The sequence below is a fragment of the Girardinichthys multiradiatus genome, chromosome Y, assembly GCF_021462225.1.
Source record: "Girardinichthys multiradiatus isolate DD_20200921_A chromosome Y, DD_fGirMul_XY1, whole genome shotgun sequence".
NCBI lineage: Eukaryota > Metazoa > Chordata > Actinopteri > Cyprinodontiformes > Goodeidae > Girardinichthys > Girardinichthys multiradiatus.
This window is the reverse complement of record NC_061818.1, coordinates 17,109,470-17,132,732: the sequence shown is the minus strand read 5'-3', so window position 1 is coordinate 17,132,732 and position 23,263 is coordinate 17,109,470. Positions and strand designations below refer to the sequence as shown.

Sequence of the window (23,263 nt, the reverse complement as noted above, 5' to 3'; positions counted from 1 at the left end):
GCAAAAGTGCTATTGTGGAATGCAAATAAAGACATTGTTTTGGTCATTTATTCAATAAAAAACAGCACTGAAAACAAATTAATGAATAGATGATTACAACTTTTAAAACTCTAAAGTTACTAGAAAGCTTCTAGTTTTCGAAAAGAGGTGCTTCTAGAGCCTTTTCTCAGGCTACATCACTTGGATTGTCTGTCAGTAAGAGTTGGCTGTTAGTAAAAGCGTGGGACGATTGACCCAAGTGCAGAAGGTAAAGGTTGCTGTTTAACTACCTCCAGGCCTATTGGGTCAACTGTATTCATAACAAATAAAATACTAACAGGAAGATAATGTAAAATAAGGGGGAAAAGTTAACTAGTTAATGTGCTACTTAATTGGTAGAGGATTAAATTAAAGAATTACAGGATAACAAAGTAAATCTCCCTGCTTTACTTCTAGTCTTGCTCTACCTCCTCTAACTGTACTGTCAGAGACACATACAGGGTTGTAATTAGCCCTAGAGATCCATACTTTTAGAGATCTCAACCTTGCAAACTACTCTATCAGGTACATGCTGCTGGAACTAACTGCATACTTGTTTATTCTTTTGTTTTAGTCCAACATATTGCTGGATTATGCATACTGAAGACTCAGAGTTTAAACCTAGGAGTGTAAAGCCTTTTTCCAGAGCAAGTCAGTCTCAATAATATTTTCATACGTTAACTGAGCACCTCACAAAGCTGGCTGATTACCTGAGCCTTAAGATAACATCTACAGGATTTTTTTACCCTGTCAGTTTATTTACTGAAAGGTAAATTGTTTGGCTGCCTGACAACTCCATTTCCTGACCACCTGGTTGGAGCATTAAACACATAATGAAAGGGGTCTTAAGTTCTGGCAAGGTCTACAATACACACTTCACTGAATCATAACCTAAGAGGTATGGGTTGGAATGCTGGATCAAAATAAAGTCTGTATATTCTGCTGGGACATGCAAAAAACCTCTAAAAGTATATATGTGCCTTGTGGCTAAAACACCAGGCAGGGTACTGTTGAGAAATGTACAACAGGACTACTAATACTTTGTCCAATGTACATTAGCAAGTTGCAGGAAAAATATCAGTCACAATTCTGGCTGGAAATTTGAATAGTCATTATCAGAAAGAGTTCATTTAAGATCACTGGTTTCCTGGTACAGACCTGGTTTTCCAGCGTTGTCTGTATATTTTCAGAGTTGATATTGGGCATAGTCCAGGGTACTCTGTTTAATTTGGATGGGAAAGCAGAATAATTTCACGCTTTTATTTTCTTTGGTTCACATTTAGTTCACTTTTGAGAGCAGAAGAAAAACACTACCTGAGCAATATCATGCAATCAGAGACTCACTTGAGGCCTTTTCAAGAAGCTACCCAGTTTAGCAAGTGATTATGGCAAGCAATTCTACAATTTAATAAGAAATCCACATATCTCTAATATCCATTTGAATTATAGATGTCTGAAATGAATGGTTTTTTTTTTTTTCTGGTAAGAATTCAGATTTAGCTATTCACAATGTTTATTGTAGCTATTCAGCTTGGATCAGATGGTTTAAACTTGGACACTGTTGAATATTCCAAAACGATAATGATCCCACAGAACTATAATAGAATGAATACAGATGGCTTAAAACATGCTTCTGAAATGGCTCCTACTTCATCTCTAATGAAAATGTATGGACCATATTAGGAGACCAAGACTGAACCAAAACCAATTAGACCAAGTACAACCATTCACATTCCATCTACCATACTATACCAAGAAGGGTAGTCAATTAATTAGCCAGAATTGTCTGTTTAACTTTCTGATGAACATTTAATCAAATGTATGTATGTGTAAATATGAGTCTATATACAGTGAGGAACTGTATATAGTTTATTATATATATACTTTATGCATGCCCACTTTGAGAGACATTTTTCACAAAAACAATCCAGAAATCACAGTGTGATTTTTTAATCATTTATTTGTGTGTTACTGCTACAAATAAGTATTTGAACACCTGCCAAACAGCAAAAAGGTCGTTAGCTGCATAAAGACACTTGTCCACCCCATCAGTAAGACTAACTACTAACACAGCTAAGACCAAAGAGCTGTCCAAAGACACCAGAGACAAAATTGTAAACCTCCACAAGGCTGGAAAGGGCTACAGAGCAATTGCCAAGCAGCTTCATGAAAAAAGATCAACTGTTGGAGCAATTATTAGAAAATGGAAGAAGCTAAACATAACTGTCAATCTCCCTCGGACTGGGGCTCCATGCAAGGTCTCACCTCGTGGCGTATCAATGATCCTAAGAAAGGTGAGGAATCAGCCCAGAACTACATGGGAGGAGCTGGTCAATGACCTGAAGGGAGCTGGCACCACTGTTTCCAAGGTTACTGTGGGTAATACACTAAGACGTCATAGTTTAAAATCATGCATGTCACGGAGGGTTCCCCTGCTTAAATCAGCACACGTCCAGGCCCGTCTTAAGTTTGCCCATGACCATTTGGATGATCCAGAGGAGTCATGGGAGAAAGTTCTGTTGTCAGATGAGACCAAAATAGAACTTTTTGGTCTTAATTCCACTCGCTGTGTTTGGAAGACGAAGAATGATGTGTACCATCCCAAAAACACCATCCCGACTGTGAAGCATGGTGGTGAAAGCATCATGCTTTGGGGGTGTTTTTCTGCACATGGGACAAGAAGAAGCATATCAAGATTCTGGAGTGGCCAAGCCAGTCCAGAACCTGGATATCCAGGTTCTGGACTGGACCTAAACACTGTAGAAAATCTTTCACGGAGTTCAAACTCTGTGTTTCTCAGCGACAGCCAAGAAACCTAGCTGATCTGGAGAAGATCTGTGTGGATGAATGGGCCAAAATCCCTGCTGCAGTTTGTGCAAACCTGGTGAAAGACTACAGGAAATGTTTGACCTCTGTAACTGCAAACAAAGGCTACTGTACCAAATATTAACATTGATTTTCACAGGTGTTCAAATACTTATTTGCAGCAGTAAAACACAAATTATTAAAAAGTCATATATTGTATTCTGGATTTTTTTTTTTTTAGATTATGTCTCACTGTGGACTTGCACCTAAGATGAAAATTTCAGACCCCTCCATGATTTCTAAGTGGGAGAACTCGGAAAGTCGCAGTGTGATCAAATACTTACTTTTCCTCACTGCATATAATTCTGACTATGTGGATTAGAGAAAAGTCTAAGATAATTTTAAACTTGTGCTTACATTTTTCTTTCTGGAATAATTTACAAAAAACACTTTTAATCCCAAATTATCAAACATTCCTGTTAAATATAAATAAATAAACCAATCATTTGTGTCTCCTGGCAATGCAATAAGGCTACATTTATTTATATTCTTAAGCAAAAATAGTTTATGCAGATGCTGTGGCAAAATGGTCATCAAGACAGGGAAATTACTCTGAGTTTTATATTGAGCGGTAAAGGTTCCGAATGTCTTCCCTTATAGCCTGACAGCTCAATGTGCTTCTAGATAATGTGCCAGGAGACAGCCTTGAGAGTTGCCAAGCCCTGACCTGAGAGCTGGCATGGTCTGAATTACTGTTCATTGTGCTGCATATAATAGAGAGACATTCTCAGAACCATGTTTCCAGAACATTCACGAGAACAATCCTATCTTAGGTGTGAGCAGATGCCACCCACAAATTTTGTGGCGGAAAACTAATTGTGCACATTTCAGCCTGCCATGCTATGAGAGATTGCGTGGTAATTTTGCCTGCACGGGGTATGTGTCTAGTTTGCTTTATAATGTGTCAGTTTAGCAAACTGCCATCTTATTGAAACACATCCAAATCTGTAGATTGGCTGGTGCAGGTTGCATGTGTGCTTGGTAGATTTCTTAACTAAAAACCCACTTTTATGTTTCAAAGTGAAGAAGGGGCTTAGAGGTTCAACAATCATCTATGCTTGATGGCCTCTGGACAAACAAGCCACAGTCTTAGACCAATGGTTTAAAATGTTTGCCTTATCGGACTATTGAAAGCTCAACTCATAAATGTGTGATCAGTGTGTAGAAGGGAAGTGACTTGTGTGTTTAATTTGATATTACCCCTTTGAATCCTCTCAAACCTGTATGGTTCCAACCTGAACACAGAGAGATTTGTGTAGTGATCTGGGAACATGTTTAAAATGCTAAGTCTCAAGAGTGCTATGATCTAGTGCCATTCAGATTGATTAAAGAGCAAGTTTTGGCAATAAACTTAGACAGCTGAAACCTACTATGGGCATGCAGAAATAAATTATTGTAGACTGGTTTGACCTTATTTGGCTCATATGTCTCATAAGAGTACGCAAAATGTGTTGGGATAACAATTTATATTAAATTAATATTTATATCAAACAAATTCAAAGGAAAACAAAACATGGTTTTGTATTTTTTAAATTCAGGAATTGATGAGGATGGTAGATTAGCAGCGAATAAGATAGCTGTTCCAGTGTGTCACATACTATATCTAAGTTGGGCACAAGGAATCTTTCTCCAGGCATGGAAATCTGCCAAAATAATTCCTCTCCTCAACAATAAAAGTCATGCCTTCTCAGCAGTAAATAGTAGGCCAATTAGTATCCTTCCCATCCTGAGCAACTAATAGAAAAATAGGTTTTCGTACAGATTTTCAAATATTTAAATGTAAATAAATTACATTTTGAATCACAGCATGGATATAAGGAAAATCACTCAACTCGTACTGCATTGAGAAAGATGATTGATCGATGGCTAACCAATGTTGACAACAGAATGATGGTGGGTGCAGTTTTTCTAGATTTTAGTGCTGCTTTTGACTTAGATTATGACCTGTTACTAGAGAAGCTATCTGCATATAGTTTCTCTTACACACCACTAAACTGGATAAGAAGTTACCTAACCTGTAGATGCCAATCTGTATTTTGCAATGGGAGTTCTTCTCCTAAATATTTACAGTGTGGTGTGCCACAGGACAGCTACTTTTCTCACTTTTTTTTAAATGACATGCCACATGTCTTTAAAAAGTATAGTACAACTCTTTATGCAGATGGCACTACAGTCTATTATGCTGCAAGGAATATGGCAGAGCTGAGACTTACACTGCAGTCTGATCTACAGCTGCAACAAGGCTGGATAAATGAGAACAAGTTTATTTTGAATGTATCGAAAACAAGGAGTATGCTATTTAAATCTAGACATCAGCCCAGTGATGAACTTCATATTATGTTTAAGGGGATGGAAATTGAGCAAGTGCAGGACGTGAAACCCCTCGGAGTAATAGTTGATGAACAGCTGTCATGGAAGAAGCACATCAGTTCAACTGTAAAGAAAATGGGTAGAAATATGTCTTGTATAAAGAGATGTAGCTCACTTCTGACCCCTGCTTCCATAGTGCTGGTGGTTCAGTTTTTGGTATTATCCCACCTGGATTACTGTTCTGTGATGTGGTCTGGGGCATCCAAAAAACACCTGTTTAAACTTCAGACTAGAATAAAGTTGCTAGATTGGCACTGGGTTGTTATCTATTTGACTGTAGACAGAGCTCTGTTGCTCTTCATGAACGTCTGTCATGGCTCAGGGTAGAAGAAAGACTTAAGTATAATTTTTTATGCTTCTTTAGAAATATATGCCATAGCGGACAACCTGCTTATTTACATGGGTGCTTATGTTATGTGAGAGATCAACACAATTATTCCACCAGACAAGCCTGTCATTGTCATTTCGTCTATCCAAGACCCAGGACTGAAGCCGTTTGTAGATCAATTTTCTTTAGAGCTGTAACTATATGGAATAAATTACCCCTGGCAGTTATTGAAGCATCTGGAAAAGTCTCTTTTAAGAAACTCTTGAGAAGGTTTTTGTTTTCTGAGTCATAGGCGATGTTTATAAAATGTTTGTTTTCTGGTTTAATCAATTTTAATAAATTTTTTTGTTTTTGTTTTAACATGCAAACGTATTGATATTGTATTACAGAGGTTGAACAATTAAATTGAAACACCTGTCATTTTAGTGTGGGAGGTTTCATGGCTAAATTGGACCAGCCTGGTAGCCAGTCTTCATTGATTGCATATTGCACCAGTAAGAGCAGAGTGTGAAGGTTCAATTAGCAGGGTAAGAGCACAGTTTTGCTCAAAATATTGAAATGAACACAACATTATGGGTGACATACCAGAGTTCAAAAGAGGACAAATTGTTGGTGCACGTCTTGCTGGCGCATATGTGACCAAGACAGCAAGTCTTTGTGATGTATCAAGAGCCACGGTATCCATGGTAATGTCAGCATACCACCAAGAAGGACGAACCACATCTAACAGGATTAACTGTGAACGCAAGAGGAAGCTGTCTGAAAGGGATGTTCGGGTGCTAACCCGGATTGTATCCAAAAAACATAAAACCACGGCTGCCCAAATCACGGCAGAATTAAATGTGCACCTCAACTCTCCTGTTTCCACCAGAACTGTCCGTCGGGAGCTCCACAGGGTCAATATACACGGCCGGGCTGCTATAGCCAAACCTTTGGTCACTCATGCCAATGACAAACGTCGGTTTCAATGGTGCAAGGAGCGCAAATCTTGGGCTGTGGACAATGTGAAACATGTATTGTTCTCTGATGAGTCCACCTTTACTGTTTTCCCCACATCCAGGAGAGTTACGGTGTGGAGAAGCCCCAAAGAAGCGTACCACCCAGACTGTTGCATGCCCAGAGTGAAGCATGGGGGTGGATCAGTGATGGTTTGGGCTGCCATATCATGGCATTCCGTTGGCCCAATACTTGTGCTAGATGGGCGCGTCACTGCCAAGGACTACCGAACCATTCTTGAGGACCATGTCCATCCAATGGTTCAAACATTGTATCCTGAAGGCGGTGCCGCGTATCAGGATGATAATGCGCCCACACAGCAAGACTGGTGGGCGCACAGTCTTGCGCACACAGCAAGACACAGCAAGACTGGTGGGCGCACAGTCTTGCGCACACAGCAAGACACAGCAAGACTGGTGAAAGATTGGTTTGATGAACATGAAAGTGAAATAGAACATCTCCCATGGCCTGCACAGTTACCAGATCTAAATATTATTGAGCCACTTTGGGGTGTTTTGGAGGAGCGAGTCAGGAAACGTTTTCCTCCACCAGTATCACGTAGTGACCTGGCCACTATCCTGCAAGACGAATGGCTTAAAATCCCTCTGATCACTGTGCAGGACTTGTATATGTCATTCCCAAGATGATTTGATGCTGTATTGGCCGGAAAAGGAGGCCCTACACCATACTAATAAATTCATTCGTTCGTTCGTCGTCTTCCGCTTATCCAGGACCGGGTCGCGGGGGCAGCAGACTCAGCAGAGACGCCCAGACGTCCCTCTCTCCAGACACCTCCTCCAGCTCCTCCAGGGGGAGCCCAAGGCGTTCCCAGGCCAGCCGAGAGACATAGTCCCTCCAGCGTGTCCTGGGCCGTCCCCTGGGCCTCCTCCCGGTGGGACGTGCCTGGAACACCTCCCGAGGAAGGCGTCCAGGAGGCATCCGGTATAGATGCCCGAGCCACCTCAACTGGCTCCTCTCAATGTGGAGGAGCAGCGGCTCTACTCCGAGCTCCTCCCGGATGGCCGAGCTCCTCACCCTATCTCTAAGGGAGTGCCCGGCCACCCTACGGAGGAAGCTCATTTCAGCCGCTTGTATCCGTGATCTCGTTCTTTCAGTCATGACCCAAAGTTCATGGCCATAGGTGAGGGTAGGAACGTAGACCGACCAGTAAATTGAGAGCTTTGCTTTTCGGCTCAGCTCTCTCTTCACCACAATGGACCGGCACAGCGCCCCCATTACTGTGGCAGCTGCACCGATCCGTCTGTCGATCTCCCGCTCCATTCTTCCCTCACTCGTGAACAAAACCCCGAGATACTTAAACTCCTCCACTTGAGGCAGGAACTCCCCTCCAACCTGAAGAGGACAAGCCACCCTTTTCCGGTCGAGTACCATGGCCTCGGACTTGGAGGAGCTGATCCTCATCCCAGCCGCTTCACAATCGGCTGCGAACCGCCACAGCGCATGCTGTAGGTCTTGGCTAGAGGGGGCCAGCAGGACCACGTCATCCGCAAAAAGAAGAGACGAAATCCACTGGTCCCCAAACCAGACCCCCTCCGGCCCTTGGCTGCGTCTAGAAATCCTGTCCATAAAAGTTATGAACAGGACCGGCGACAAAGGGCAGCCCTGCCGGAGTCCAACATGCACTGGGAACAGGTCCGACTTAGTGCCGGCAATGCGGACCAAACTCCTGCTCCGCTCGTACAGGGACCGGATGGCCCCTAATAAAGGGCCCCCGATTCCATACTCCTGGAGCACCCCCCACAGGGCATCACGAGGAACACAGTCGAATGCCTTCTCCAGGTCCACAAAACACATGTGAACCAGTTGGGCAAACTCCCATGAACCCTCGAGCACCCTGTAGAGGGTATAGAGCTGGTCCAGTGTTCCACGGCTGGGACGAAAACCACACTGTTCCTCCTGAAGCCGAGGTTCGACTATCGGTCGGACTCTCCTCTCCAATACCCTGGCGTAGGCCTTACCAGGGAGGCTGAGGAGTGTGATCCCCCTGTAGTTGGAACACACCCTCCGGTCCCCCTTCTTATAAATGGGGACCACCACCCCAGTCTGCCAGTCCAGAGGCACTGTCCCCGACCGCCACGCAATGTTGAAGAGGCGTGTCAACCATGACAGCCCTACAACATCCAGACACTTGAGGTACTCAGGGCAGATCTCATCCACCCCCGAAGCCTTGCCACCGCGGAGCTTTTTAACCACCTCGGTGACTTCAGCCTGGGTGATGAAAGAATCCAACCCCGAGTTCCCAGCCTCTGTTTCCACCACGAAATGCGTGATGGCAGGATTGAGGAGATCCTCGAAGTACTCCTTCCACCGCCCGATAATGTCCTCTGTCGAGGTCAGCAGTCTCCCGCCCCCACTATAAACAGTGTTGGCAAAGCACTGCTTCCCCCTCCTGAGGCGCCGGACGGTTTGCCAGAATCGCTTCGAGGCCAACCGGTAGTCCTTCTCCATGGCCTCACCGAACTCTTCCCAGGCCCGAGTTTTTGCCTCTGCCACAGCCCGGGCCGCAGCACGCTTGGCCTCACGGTACCCGTCAGCCGCCTCAGGAGTCCCACAAGCCAACCACAGCCGATAGGACTCCTTCTTCAGCTTAACAGCATCCCTTACTGCCGGTGTCCACCACCGGGTTCTGGGATTGCCGCCACGACAGGCACCGCAGACCTTACGGCCGCAGCTATGGGCAGCAGCATCGACAATAGATGCAGAGAACATGGTCCACTCGGACTCTATGTCTCCAACATCCCACGGGATCTGGTCGAAGCTCTCCCGGAGGTGGGAGTTGAATACATCCCTGGCCGAGGGCTCCGCCAGGCGTTCCCAGCAGACCCTCACTATGCGCTTGGGCCTGCCGAGTCTGTCCGGCTTTCTCCTCCTCCAGCGGATCCAACTCACCACCAGGTGATGATCAGTGGACAGCTCAGCCCCTCTCTTCACCCGAGTGTCCAAAACATGCGGCCGAAGGTCTGATGATACGACAACAAAGTCGATCATCAACCTCCTGCCTAGGGTGTCCTGGTGCCAAGTGCACTGATGGACACCCTTAAGTTTGAACATGGTGTTCGTTATGGACAATCCGTGACTAGCACAGAAGTCCAATAACAAAACACCACTCGGATTCAGATCGGGGAGGCCATTCCTCCCGATCACGCCTCTCCAGGTGTCACTGTCGTTCCCCACGTGGGCGTTGAAGTCCCCCAGCAGAATAATGGAGTCCCCGGGAGGGGCGCTATCCAGCACCCCCGACAGGGACGCCAAGAAGGCAGGGTACTCTGCACTACCACTCGGCCCGTAAGCTGAAATGATAGTCAGAGACCTCTCCCCAACCCGAAGGCGCAGGGATACAACCCTCTCATCCACTGGGGTAAACCCCAACACGAGACGGCTGAGCTGGGGGGCAACAAGCAAACCCACACCAGCCCGCCGCCTCTCCCCGTGGGCCACTCCAGAGTAGAAGAGAGTCCAACCCCTCTCAAGGAGATGGGTTCCAGAGCCCACGCTGTGCGTGGAGGCGAGCCCGACTATTTCTAGTCGATATCTCTCGACCTCCCGCACAAGCTCAGGCTCCTTCCCCCCCAGCGAGGTGACATTCCACGTCCCTAGAGCCAGCCTAAGCATCCGGGGATCGGGCCGTTGAGGTCTCCACCTTCGTCCGCCACCCAATCCTCTTTGCACCGGTCCCTCACGGTTCCCCCTGCAGGTGGTGGGCCCACTGGGGGATGGCCTCGCGTCTCTCGTTCGGGCTTGGCCCGGCCGGGTCCCGCGAGGAGCAACCCGGCCACCAGGCGCTCTCCGACGAGTCCCGACCCCAGGCCTGGCTCCAGGGTGGGACCCCGGCATTTAGGCCCCAGACACCATAGCCTCTAGGATCATTTGAGCACTCAAACCCCTCCACCACGTTAAGGTGACGGTTCATAAATTATTGTGGTCTAAAACCAGGTGTTTCAGTTTCATTGTCCAACCCCTGTATGTAAATTGTCTGTAGAAAGTAGCTCTCAAGCTTATGAAATCTAATAGGGATCTAAATAAATTAATCAATTAATAAATAAATGGTAATTCTGGAGGCGCTGCAGAGTTCAGCAGCTCAGGTTGAAAAATTTGTTAACAAGACAACTATTAATTATGCACTCTAAAAATCGGACCTTTATCAGAACCTGAAACTGAAAACCAATTGTAAAAATTGAGAAGTTCTGTCACAGAATGTGGTTTTTGGTGTGGACCCCAAGTGCAGACATCCAAGAGCAGCTTGTTGAGTACAGATGGTTTAATAAGAACCAAAAACTTACAGCTTGGCATTGGCAAACAGACAAGAACATGAACAGGCTTGGCAAACAGTATTCTCCTGCAAGAAGTAAACAGAATGGATGAATATAAATAGAGCACAGGTGAAAGCAGTGAGACTGATTACATGAAGCAGGTGAGCTGAATGAGACTGATTGCAATGCCAGAAAGTAAAATCAAACCATGACTGGAACTAAACAGAAATACAAGGACACAATTTAACCTAAGAAAATATCTTACAGATAAACAAGAACTCAAGAGTTACACCATAAACAAAATACAACAATAAACAAGAAACTAAACCTAAGGAAAGAACTAATAAAGCACCACCTGGAGTAAAGAAGAAACAATCATTAGCAAGATCCAAAACAAAACTCAAAACCTACAAATCATGACAACCTCTCTTGAAAACTATGTATCCATTTCCCCACCAGCCGGCACAGATATCAATGGGTATAGACGATGGATGCATGACAGTATTCTTTTCCATCTACTTCACAGTTATGCAAAACTTTGTGTTGGTTATCACATCAAACATACTCAAGTCTGTGGCTGTAGCAAATTGTGAAGAGTTATAAATGAATATTTTTTAACAGCACTGTATATAAATATACACTGCTCAAAAAAATAAAGGGAATACTCAACAACAGAATATAACTCCAAGTAAATCAAACGTCTGTGAAATCAAACTGTCCACTTAGGAAGCAACACTGATCAATCAACTTCACATGCTGTTGTACAAATGAAATAGACAACAGGGGGAAATCTTTGGTGATTAGCAAGACACACTCAATAAAGGAGTGGTTCTGCAGGTGGGGACCACAGACCACTTCTCAGTACCTATGCTTTCTGGCTGATGTTTTGGTCACTTTTGAATGTTGGTGGTGCTTTCACACTCGTGGTAGCATGAGACGGACTCAACAACCCACACAAGTGGTTCAGGTAGTGCAGCTCATCCAGGATGGCACATCAATGCGAGCTGTGGCAAGAAGGTTTGCTGTGTCTGTCAGCGTAGTGTCCAGAGCCTGGAGGCGCTACCAGGAGACAGGCCAGTACACCAGGAGACGTGGAGGAGGCTGTAGGAGGGCAACAACCCAGCAGCAGGACCAGTGCCTCCGCCTTTGTGCAAGGAGGGACAGGAAGAGCACTGCCAGAGCCCTGCAAAATGACCTCCAGCAGGCCACAAATGTGCATGTGTCTGCACAAACGGTTAGAAACCGACTCCATGAGGATGGTATGAGGGCCCGACGTCCACAAATGGGGGTTGTGCTCACAGCCCAACACCATGCAGGACGCTTGGCATTTGCCAGAGAACACCAGGATTGGCAAATTGGCCACTGGCGCCCTGTGCTCTTCACAGATGAAAGCAGGTTCACACTGAGCACATGTGACAGATGTGACAGAGTCTGGAGACACCATGGAGAGCGATCTGCTGCCTGCAACATCCTTCAGCATGACTGGTTTGGCAGTGGGTCAGTAATGGTGTGGGGTGGCATTTCTTTGGAGGGCCGCATGGCCCTCCATGTCCTCGCCAGAGGTAGCCTGACTGCCATTAGGTACTGAGATGAGATCCTCAGACCCCTTGTGAGACCATATGCTGGTGCGGTTGGCCCTGGGTTGCTCCTAATGCAGGACAATGTTAGACCTCATGTGGCTGGAGTGTGTCAGCAGTTCCTGCAAGATGAAGACATTGAAGCTATGGACTGGCCCGCCCGTTCCCCAGACATGAATCCGATTGAGCACATCTGGGACATCATGTCTCGCTCCATCCACCAACGTCACGTTGCACCACAGACTGTCCAGGAGTTGGCGGATGCTTTAGTCCAGGTCTGGGAGGAGATCCCTCAGGAGACCATGCACCGTCTCATCAGGAGCATGCCCAGGCATCGTAGGGAGGTCATACAGACACATGGAGGCCACACACAATACTGGGCCTCATTTTGACTTGTTTTAAGGACATTACATCAAAGTTGGATCAGCCTGTAGTGTGTTTTTCCACTTTAATTTTGTGTGTGACTCCAAATCCAGGCCTCCATTGGTTAATACGTTTAATTTCCATTGATGATTTTTGTGTGATTTTGTTGTCCGCACATTCAACTTTGTACAAAAACAACCATCAATGAGAATATTTCATTCATTGAGATCTAGGATGTGTTATTTGAGTGTTCCCTTTATTTTTTGAGTAGTGTATTATAAAGAAAACGTAGTGAAAATTCAAAATGAAATTTACTGTGAAACAAATGGAATACATGTTACTCACAATAAAGAATAACTGTAGGTAACATTATTAATGTCGAAAGATGTACAACATTTATTCTGTAAAAATAAAATCCTTTAAAGACGTAGTTTTTTTGAAAAAAACGTCCATCTTTTAGAAAAGTAAAAACGTTATTCCTTTATTATATTCCTGTTGTATAAATCAAAAATGCTTGTATATGTACACATGGTAGGAATGCCGTTGTTTTAATATACTGACACTTACACACTGACATCTTTTTCTTCCTTTGCAGAATCTGGAATGCATCATCCTAAATTCATCTACAGCAGCTACCGAAAAATGCCCTGAGCAGTGCTTACAACCCTTGAATGAAGGTCTGCTTTAAGAACCAAAAATATGACCTCATTTGTTCATAGTCTTCACTCACTGGTGGGAAACAATTGATTTCCTGTATGGAAGCATCATCTATTAAGTGTTTTTAACAGAAGGGAAAAATAAGCTTCAAAAGTACTTTGTCCAAAGAAAACAGAAAATGAAAAAATGGTGCAGAAAACAGCATTTTGTCACAAAGTCCGAAGAAGCCTCTAAAATCAAGTATGGCAGCACTCCAGTATCTTGTCCCAGCAAGATGATGGGTAACAGAAGTTATATCACTCCATTTTACTAACACTGAGGCATGTGTGTCTTTTGCTCCTCCTGTGATACTTTTAAGGTTACTCTAAGCTTAGTGATGTGATGTGAAAAGTTGCTGGAATGGTTACAGGAAGAAGAACCATATACTAAATGTAATGTTTGAGTACAAACTCGGGTGCACTGAACTGTATTGGATTCACCGTATAGTACCTGGCTGAACTATTCATACCTGTTGAACTTTTTCCAATACTGTCATGTTGCAACCACAAACCATATATATTATTTAATGTTTAAAGTTGTCACGGTCTGATCCACATGGGGCAAAAACCCGTTGCGACTGCTTCAGCTGCTACACAGGATGGCTGGTCGGCACACAGGCGTGCAGAGCTGCGGTTCAGGCCGTGGGGAAAACTGCTTCAATTAGGGCTGCCTCTGGAGGCCTCAGAAGAAACGTCAAGCCACGCTTGTCTCATTACTCACTTTGAATGAATAAATGCTGGATTATTTGAGCAGCAGATCAAATACTTAACTTTTTATTGTTTCGATTGGTCAATGTTTGATCGAAGGTTTGTTGTTACTTTGCATCCAAGGATTCTTTGAAGGTAGGCCTTAGGCTTGCCGGTGAGTTTAAGACCTACAGCTGACGCGTGGATTCTCTCCTGTACGACCTCGGTTGAGAGCCGCGTGGATTAAGACCACCATGTTGCAACACTGCATTTTTTGTTCAAACAGTGACGTCACGGAGAGTCAGCTATGACTCCTCCTCTTCTTGGGCTGGGTTAGACGGAAGTTAGCGTGACACTGAAAAGTGTAGAAAAGTTCAAACTGGCCTTCGATTAAGTGTACAGTTCAGAGTCCATGTTCATCCATGTTGTAATCCATGGCTGTGGTCCCAACAACACCTACACAGAGAAGCATGCAATTGTAAAAGTGTAAATAAAATGATTCCCATAATAAGATACTGCTATATATATATATTTCATGTTCAGGAGGGTGCATTCAGGATGATGTACATTGGTTATCAGCCGGATATTGCATTTTCCATGTAGTTGAATTTTGGTCTTATTTGACCAAAGCACCTTCTACCAGTTTGCTGTGTCCTCCACATGGCTAAAAATTGCCTTTTCAACAAAGGCTTTCTTATTTTCAGTCTTCCTAAAAGGCCAGATCTGTATAGTGCGCATTTTGTAGTTCTGACTCTTAAAACTGAGCTATGAATCTCCGCAGCTCCTTCAATGTTACCATGGACCTCTTCGCTGCTTCTCTGAGTTATCCTCTTGTTGACCAAAACATTTTCAGCCATGCCATATTCTTTCCATTTTCAGATGATAGATTGAACAGTGTTCTGGAAGATGGTCAAAGCTTGGGACAACTTTCACCCCAACTTGTCTGCTGTTATACTTGGTCCTTATGATGCTGTTTGTTTAAGGATGTTCACCAATAAAGGGCTTCACCGAGCAGCTTAAATTCTACTTTGCCTAAAATATACACAGGTGGACTTATACTTTTTTTGTTGCAAATACATCAAAAACCATCCTTCACAATGATGCACTAGTGTGTGTTACTCTGTTGCATAAAAAAACCTTTCAGAAAACATTGATATTTGTGGTGTAAAGAATTTCAAAGGGTATGAATACTTTTGCCAGGTACTGTGAACATTCTACAAAGAAAACTTAAAACATCTAAGTTAACTGAAGAGTTGTGGATTTAGAAAAAGCTCTGGGTGTGACAAGATCCCACAATATCAGTATGCCATGGTGATCCCTGTAAGTGTAAAGTCTGTCTTGTGAAGCACTATCCATTTGTTGTCAGGATGTGTCTTGATCTGTTGATATAAATGTAAGCTGTTATTACAGGCCCCAGACAGACCTGACACACTATATCCTGTGTTTTAGACTCCTATTGGTATTGACCTAAATGCTATTTGAAACTGTAAAATGCCTCAACTGATCAACCCAGAACAGAATTTTCCTGTGCTCTCGTAAAGCCTTTATTTTGTTTTTTAGAGTCATCACTTTTTGAGTAGCACATAGTTATAAGGACATAAACACAATATATGGATTGGTCAATATTGAAATTGGATATTCCACAATGATAGCAGATTCTTTAGAAACACAGTTTGTGATTTCTGAAGGCTTTACTAGATTTATGAAAACAAAACAAAAGGAGAGCAACCAGTACTCTGCATCATTTTGTGACCTGGATATATTGTTACACCTCTAGAAAGAGCTGAAGCTTATTTAGTCGAATTCACGTGAGTGTGTTTACTATTGGTTGAGGGTGTGGATGTCAAATACAGCACCTGGTGATCTTAAAGCATTGTGGAAGACGTTTGTAAATCTGTATATAGTATTTAAAGTTACAGCGTATTAAAAACACATTATTTCATTTATAAAGCATATACTATGTCAAATCTATACCTTTTCAAAATTATGCATATAAAAACTATACACTGTATATTTCGATTATTTTCTGTTTTTTTATTTTTTATTTCATCTGATGCGTTTGGCTTTGAAGATTTATGTAAGCAAAGAAGAAATAGTTTGAGAAATACATTTACATGTAGGCGGCTACACAAGCTTTCTCTGCTGCTTCTCAACTTGTTATGTCACATTTTATCTCACCTGTGATATAAAATCCTAGAAATTTCAGCATGGCTGGCTGTGATATGGTCAAATCTGTAGGAAAAGCAAATATTTATATATATTACCTTATTTATTGTTTTTCACAAATAAAGATATAGGCTGATGCCTGTATATGGAGATGCAGTTTGAGACATGCAGCTAGTTTTAATGGTGTATTCCAAAGTTGGAAGCCTAACTTAATTGTCTTTCAGTTGCAAGTCAGACAATTAGGGAGATTACTAATGAGGTTTTGCTAATTAATCAGATTACATACTATTAGCACTATTATTAAAAGCTACAACCAAAAGCTTTCTTGTCTTTTATCTGGATTAAAATGTGATGGACCAACCCAAATTGGAGCATAACTGTAAAGTGAAAAGACAATAAGAGATGGTTATTCATTTAGTTTTACAAATAAAGGTGTAATAGGTAAGCATTTGTTGTCAGTTAAGTGAATGCCTTGTAGAACTACATTTTGCTGCAATTACAGCTGCAAGTCTTTTGAGGTCTGTCTCTGCCAGCTTTGCACATGTTAAGAAATTTCTGCAAATGTGTGTTTAGCAAAATAGCTCAAGCTCGGTCAGACTGGATGGAAATATGTAAATATAAATTTTCAAGATCAGATTTAGGACCTGATCTTAAAAGATTTGCGTGTACATAACCGCATGTAAACTTGTTTGCGTCAGCAAAGCTGATCTGCAAACGAGGAGGTAATCAGATTGCGTGTGCAAAATCAGCGGAACTGCGGGCGCAAACTTTTTAGCGTGTCTCCCTTCATGAATATGCAAAACATATGATAACCCAATCGTGCAAATTGATTGGAGGACGATATGAAAAATGTCATCCCTTACCACCCGCAATGCAATTTTCAAAGCATGAAACTGTTTGCGGGCACAATTTTTGCATGTGGATTTAGTACGTTTGAAATGCAGGTGCTAGATGTGAATAGAGGATTCTATGTACTATTATCTAAGCTCTGATTTGGAGCCAAATGTGGATGTTGGGCCCTCATACCATCCTCATGGAGTCGGTTTCTAACCGTTTGTGCAGACACATGCACATTTGTGGCCTGCTGGAGGTCATTTTGCAGGGCTCTGGCAGTGCTCCTCCTGTTCCTCCTTGCACAAAGGTGGAGGTAGCGGTCCTGCTGCTGGGTTGTTGCCCTCCTATGGCCTCCTCCACGTCTCCTGGTGTACTGGCCTGTCTCCTGGTAGCGCCTCCAGGCTCTGGACACTACGGAGACACACAGCAAACCTTCTTGCCACAGCTCACATTGATGTGCCATCCTGGATGAGCTGCACTACCTGAGCCACTTGTGTGGGTTGTAGAGTCCGTCTCATGCTACCAGGAGTGTGAAAGCACCACCAACATTCAAAAGTGACCAAAACATCAGCCAGAAAGCAAAGGTACTGAGAAGTGGTCTGTGGTCCCCACCTGCAGAACCACTCCTTTATTGAGTGTGTCTTGATAGTCGCCAAAGATTTCCCCCTGTTGTCTATTCCATTTGTACAACATCATGTGAAATTAATTGTCAATCGGTGTTGCTTCCCAAGTGGACAGTTTAATTTCACAGAAGTTTGATTTACTTGGAGTTATATTGTATTGTTTAAGTGTTCCCTTTATTTTTTTGAGCAGTGTATTGAAGGTTATTGGTGTAAAGGGGACTGAATACAAATGCACACCAAACTTTTCAGGTTTTTATTTGTTAAAACCTTTTGAAAACCATCTGTGATTTTACTTTTACTACTACTACTACTGTTGGTCTTTTGCATAATATCCCAATAAAATACATGGGTATTTGTGTTTGTGAATACTATTGCAAAACACTGCACTCCTCACCTGAACTACAGAGAGGCATCTTATTTGTGCAGCTTTTACAATGTTTATTTGTTTTGTAGATTTAAAACTTCAGGGGCTGTTGTAAATTGATGTTTCTGACTTGGAAAGTGGAAATACTGACTTCCGGCTATGCTTAAAGCTAATGACCAGAAAATACTAAGCTACTATGTTTAAGATGAGCTAAATGTCGGCTATGACAGAAACATTTATTAAGTCTGTCAATTGTACAGTGCTACTTGCGACGCTTCATGAAATAAAATTATAGCTGCAATGTGAAGCTATCAAATGTTTTGTTTCATAAACTGACATCTATGAACCTTGTTATATACGAAACCAGAGCAACTAGGCTTTCTGGGGGGCAGTATTGTGTGATTTAACCGCCGTTTGTTTTTTGTATTGTCTAAACAAAAAATGTGAAATGTTTCTACAAATAAAGAGTTTTGTGTTCCTTTAAAATACAGAAACTCACCAAGCACACCATGTGTTGCCTGTCTGTTTAATGTCTCAGTTTGGACAGTATGTTGCCCTTTTAGCTTGTTGCCAGTTTTTGGGATTTTCTGGGCATTTGAAGACTTTCAGAACAGAAGCACATGTTTTCAAATCTTATCATAGCAGCTCAGACATCTTTTACTACCATATCATGAACCTGCATGCAGTTCAAGAGTGTAATGATGTGAGGAGCATCTGGAAGGTATTTACAGTGCTTTAGTTTTTGCACAGTTTTTGTTTCTCTCTTATTCCAAAATTAAGTACGTTTTTTCCCTTAAATTTCCACACACTTATTTAACTGTAGTATTCACTATCTCTGCTTATTATTTTGTTAAAGCACCTTTGGAAGCAATGAAAGCCTTAGGTCTACTTTGAAATAGCCCACCCAGGTCTAAGGTTCAGAGCAATCTACAGGGGGCTTCCTTAAAGAACCTCTCTCATATTTGGCTAAGGTCATCTAGCACTCTGGACTTGTCACCCAGTTCCTGCCACAGAAAAACATCTCCAATGTTTGGTGCTGCCACCACCATGATTCACAGTAGGGATAGTGTTAGCCAGGTGCTGAACAGTGATCACCTGGCAGTGATCCTAACGCAGTAGCTGCCCTTTGCTGTAATGACTGAAATATTAACCTCTGGCCGCCTCTCAATGAACCTCTGGGAAGTTCTTTCACAACTCTTTGGAAAATAATTTCAGGTGACCACCTCATGAAGTATAGGGTAGCTCCTTTGTAAAAATCTGAAATATAAAAATGTTTAGAGTTATTTTACACTTTTTGTTTACCACATAATTCCATGTGTGTTCATTCACAGGTTTTTTGTCTCTGGTGACAATCTACAGTTTAAATAGTCATGAAAATAATGAGACCCATGAAGTGAGAAAGGCATTCTAAAACGTTTGACCGTTAATGTACAGTGCCTTGTGAAAGTACTTGGCCCCCTTGAACTGGTCAACCTCTTGCCACATTTCAGGCTTCAAACATAAAGATATAAAATTCTAATGTTTTGTGAAGAATCAACAAGTGGGACACAATCGTGAAATGGAATGAAATTTATTGGATGTGTCAAACGTTTTTAATAAATAAAAAACTGAAAAGTGAGGCGTGCAATATTATGCGGCCCCTTTACTTTCAGTGCAGCAAACTCACTCCAGAAGTCCAGTGAGGATCTCTGAATGATCCAATGTTGTCCCAAATGACTGATGATGATACATAGAATCCACCTGTGTGTAATCAAGTCTCCGTATAAATGTACCTGCTCTGTGATAGTCTCAGGGTTCTGTTCAAAGCACAGAGAGTATCATGAAGCCCAAGGAACACACCAGGCAGGTCCGAGATACTGTTGTGGAGACGTTTAAAGCCGGATTTGGATACAAAAAGATTTCCCAAGCTTTAAACATCCCAAGGAGCACTGTGCAAGCAGTCATATTGAAATGGAAGGAGTATCAGGCAGAACCCAGCCCCACCTGCCCCCATCACCCTCTGTGACTCCACAATTGACACTGTGGAATCTTTCCGCTTCCTGGGAACCATCATCTCCCAGGATCTCAAGTGGGAGCCAAACATCAGCTCCCTCATCAAGAAAGCCCAGCAGAGGATGTTCTTCCTGCGGCAGCTGAAGAAATTCAACCTGCCAAAGACTATGATGGTGCACTTCTACACAGCCATCATTGAGTCCATCCTCACCTCCTCCATCACCATCTGGTACGCTGCTGCTACAGCCAAGGATAAGGGCAGGCTGCAGCGTGTCATTCGGTCTGCTGAGAAGGTGATTGGCTGCAGTCTACTGTCGCTCCAGGAACTGTACACCTCCAGGACCCTGAAGCGGGCAGGGAAGATTCTGGCTGATCCCTCCCACCCCGGTCACAGACTCTTTGAGACCTCACGCCACAAGAACAGTTTTTTCCCATCTGCCACCAGCCTGGTTAACAAAGCCCGGAAACCACCCTGACACTCTCCCTTTCCCCCACACCCCCCCCCCCCCCTTTTTTTTGCTGACAGGACACTTGTAACTTGTAACTCTATGCGTTACATTAACGCTCAGCATGGACTCCTTCTTTACTTGCACAATGATCACCTGCACTGTTGTATTGCTCTTGCATCTTATACTGCTCTATATTTACTCTCACTCACTTAAAACTGTGCACATATATTTATATTATATTGTAGATATGTTCATACTGTTTAATTTGTATTGTATTGCACCGACTACGCCAAAACAAATTCCTTGTATGTCCAAAAACGTACTTGGCAATAAAGCTTTTCTGATTCTGATTCTGATCAGACCACTGCAAATCTACTAAGACCCGGCCGTCCCTCTAAACTTTCATCTCGAACAAGGAGAAGACTGATCAGAGATGCAGCCAAGAGGTCCATGATCACTCTGGATGAACTGCAGAGATCTACAGCTGAGGTGGGAAAGTCTGTCCATAGGACAACAATCAGTCGTACACTGCATAAATCTGGCCTTTATGGAAGAGTGGCAAGAAGAAAGCCATTTCTCTAAGATATCCATAAAAAGTCTTGTTTAAAGTTTGCCACAAGCCACCTGGGAGACACACCAAACATGTGGAAGAAGGTGCTCTGGTCAGATGAAACCAAAATCAAACTGTTTGGCCACAATGCGAAACGATATGTTTGGCGTAAAAGCAACACAGCTCATCACCCTGAACACACCATCCCCACTGTCAAACATGGTGGTGGCAGCATCATGGTTTGGGCCTGCTTTTCGTCAGCAGGGACAGGGAAGATGGTCAATATTGATGGGAAGATGGATGGGGCCAAATACAGGACCATTCTGGAAGAAAACCTGTTGGGAGTCTGCAAGAGACCTGAGACTGGGATGGAGATTTATCTTCCAACAAGACAATGATCCAAAACATAAAGCCAAATCTACAATGGAATGGTTCACAAATAAACGTATCCAGGTGTTGGAATGGCCAAGTCAAAGTCCAGACCTGAATCCAATCGAGAATCTGTGGAAAGAGCTGAAGACTGCTGTTCACGAACGCTCTCCATCCAACCTCACTGAACTTGAGCTGTTTTGCAAGGAAGAATGGGCAAGAATTTCAGTCTCTCGATGTGCAAAACTGATAGAGATATACCCCAAGCGACCTGCAGCTGTAATTGCAGCAAAGGGTGGCGCTACAAAGTATTAACGCAAAGGGGCCGAATAATATTGCACGCCCCACTTTTCAGTTTTTTATTTGTTAAAAAGTTTGACATCCAGTAAATTTCATTCCACTTCACGATTGTGTCCCACTTGTTGTTGATTCTTCACAAAAAAGTTGAATTTTATATCTTTATGTTTGAAGCCTGAAATGTGGCAAGAGGTTGAAAAGTTCAAGGGGGCCGAGTACTTTCGCAAGGCACTGTATGTATACACAAGTAAATTTACAGAAGACATAATGTGAGATCAGTCCAAGTATGCGCACTATTGTTCTGGAACTCTGGAAGAAACTGTCTCTGTAGCGGCTGGTTTTAGCAGACAGAGCTCTGTAATGCTGACCTGAAGGTAAAGTCTAAACACTTTGTGTGTGGGGTCTTCAGAGATTTTAGCGGCCCTTTTCCTGACCCTGCATGTAGGGAAGGTCAGCCCTGATGATTCTCACTGCAGGGCGGATTGTTCATTACAATATGGACCTCATCTTGTTTGTGGATGAGCCAAACCGCACTGAAATGCAATAAATTTTCACTTTGTAAAAAAAACATTTTTTTGTTGTATTTTCACCTTTGTGTGTAATGATCAGGTAACTTAATTCAGTAGGGTCATTTTATCAGACCTGTGAACTTAATCACGTTATCAACATAATTAGCAGACTAATAAAGTAGCAGCATATAGAATGCTACTGTACTGCACCTTGCAAAATATTTCATTGTGCTTTTAAAATTTTCTTACATTACAACCAAAACAATCCAGATCAGTTGACTAACAACCAGTAGTGCTTAACTATGAAAGCGGATGAAAAGTAGTCTTGTTCTTCAAAAACTTTAAAAACAAAAATTATATTTGACATGCATTTCTATTGACCAACCAGATAAATCACTTGGCAGAAAAACCTTTTGCTATGATTATAGCTGCCATTTTAGCTATTTGACTCCATCCATCTTTAAAACTTGCATTCTCGTGTGATGGAAATTCTTGCAGTAAGCATTCCACAGTGTATGACCTTTGGTTTACCTCACTCCAGTGAACATCTGTGTTAGAGGAGGAAGCTGTAAAAGCCATTATCAGAAGTTTAATGGTTAAGGGCATTTGTTAGGGTGATGCCTCAGGGAGAGTAGATGGTTGTTCCTAGGTAACCTAGTCACCTCTGAACCCGAGAAGGGTCTGGGGTCATAAAACACAGACTCTTTGAAGTGTTGAGATAACACTGTCATGTTCTGGTATAAATACTGCGTGTAAATGTTGATCGGGGCTCTGTTTCACTGACTAATCTCAGTGTCAGGGTCTTCAAACGCTGAATGCCTTTGAATAAAACTTATAAAGACAAAGTCTGGATTTTCTCTTGTTATGAGTCAACTTCTACCCACTTTGATAAGAAAATTCCACAACAATTTTAGCGTCACGACCAGGATCTAACGTGCCA

At 42.9% G+C, this 23,263-nt stretch overlaps 1 protein-coding gene across 7 annotated transcripts in view; it reads left to right on the top strand.

Annotated features, from left to right (window-relative positions):
* LOC124864127 (mucin-5AC-like) overlaps positions 1–16,801 on the top strand; it is a 119,871-nt gene extending 103,070 nt beyond the window's left edge. For all 7 annotated transcript variants that reach the window (XM_047358799.1, XM_047358797.1, XM_047358801.1 and 4 more), the window contains one exon: positions 13,384–16,801. In XM_047358799.1, coding sequence (XP_047214755.1) covers positions 13,384–13,476 — 93 coding nt within the window. In that variant the 3' untranslated portion in view covers positions 13,477–16,801. The remainder of the gene's footprint in view (positions 1–13,383) is intronic.
* Positions 16,802–23,263: the final 6,462 nt, after the last annotated feature.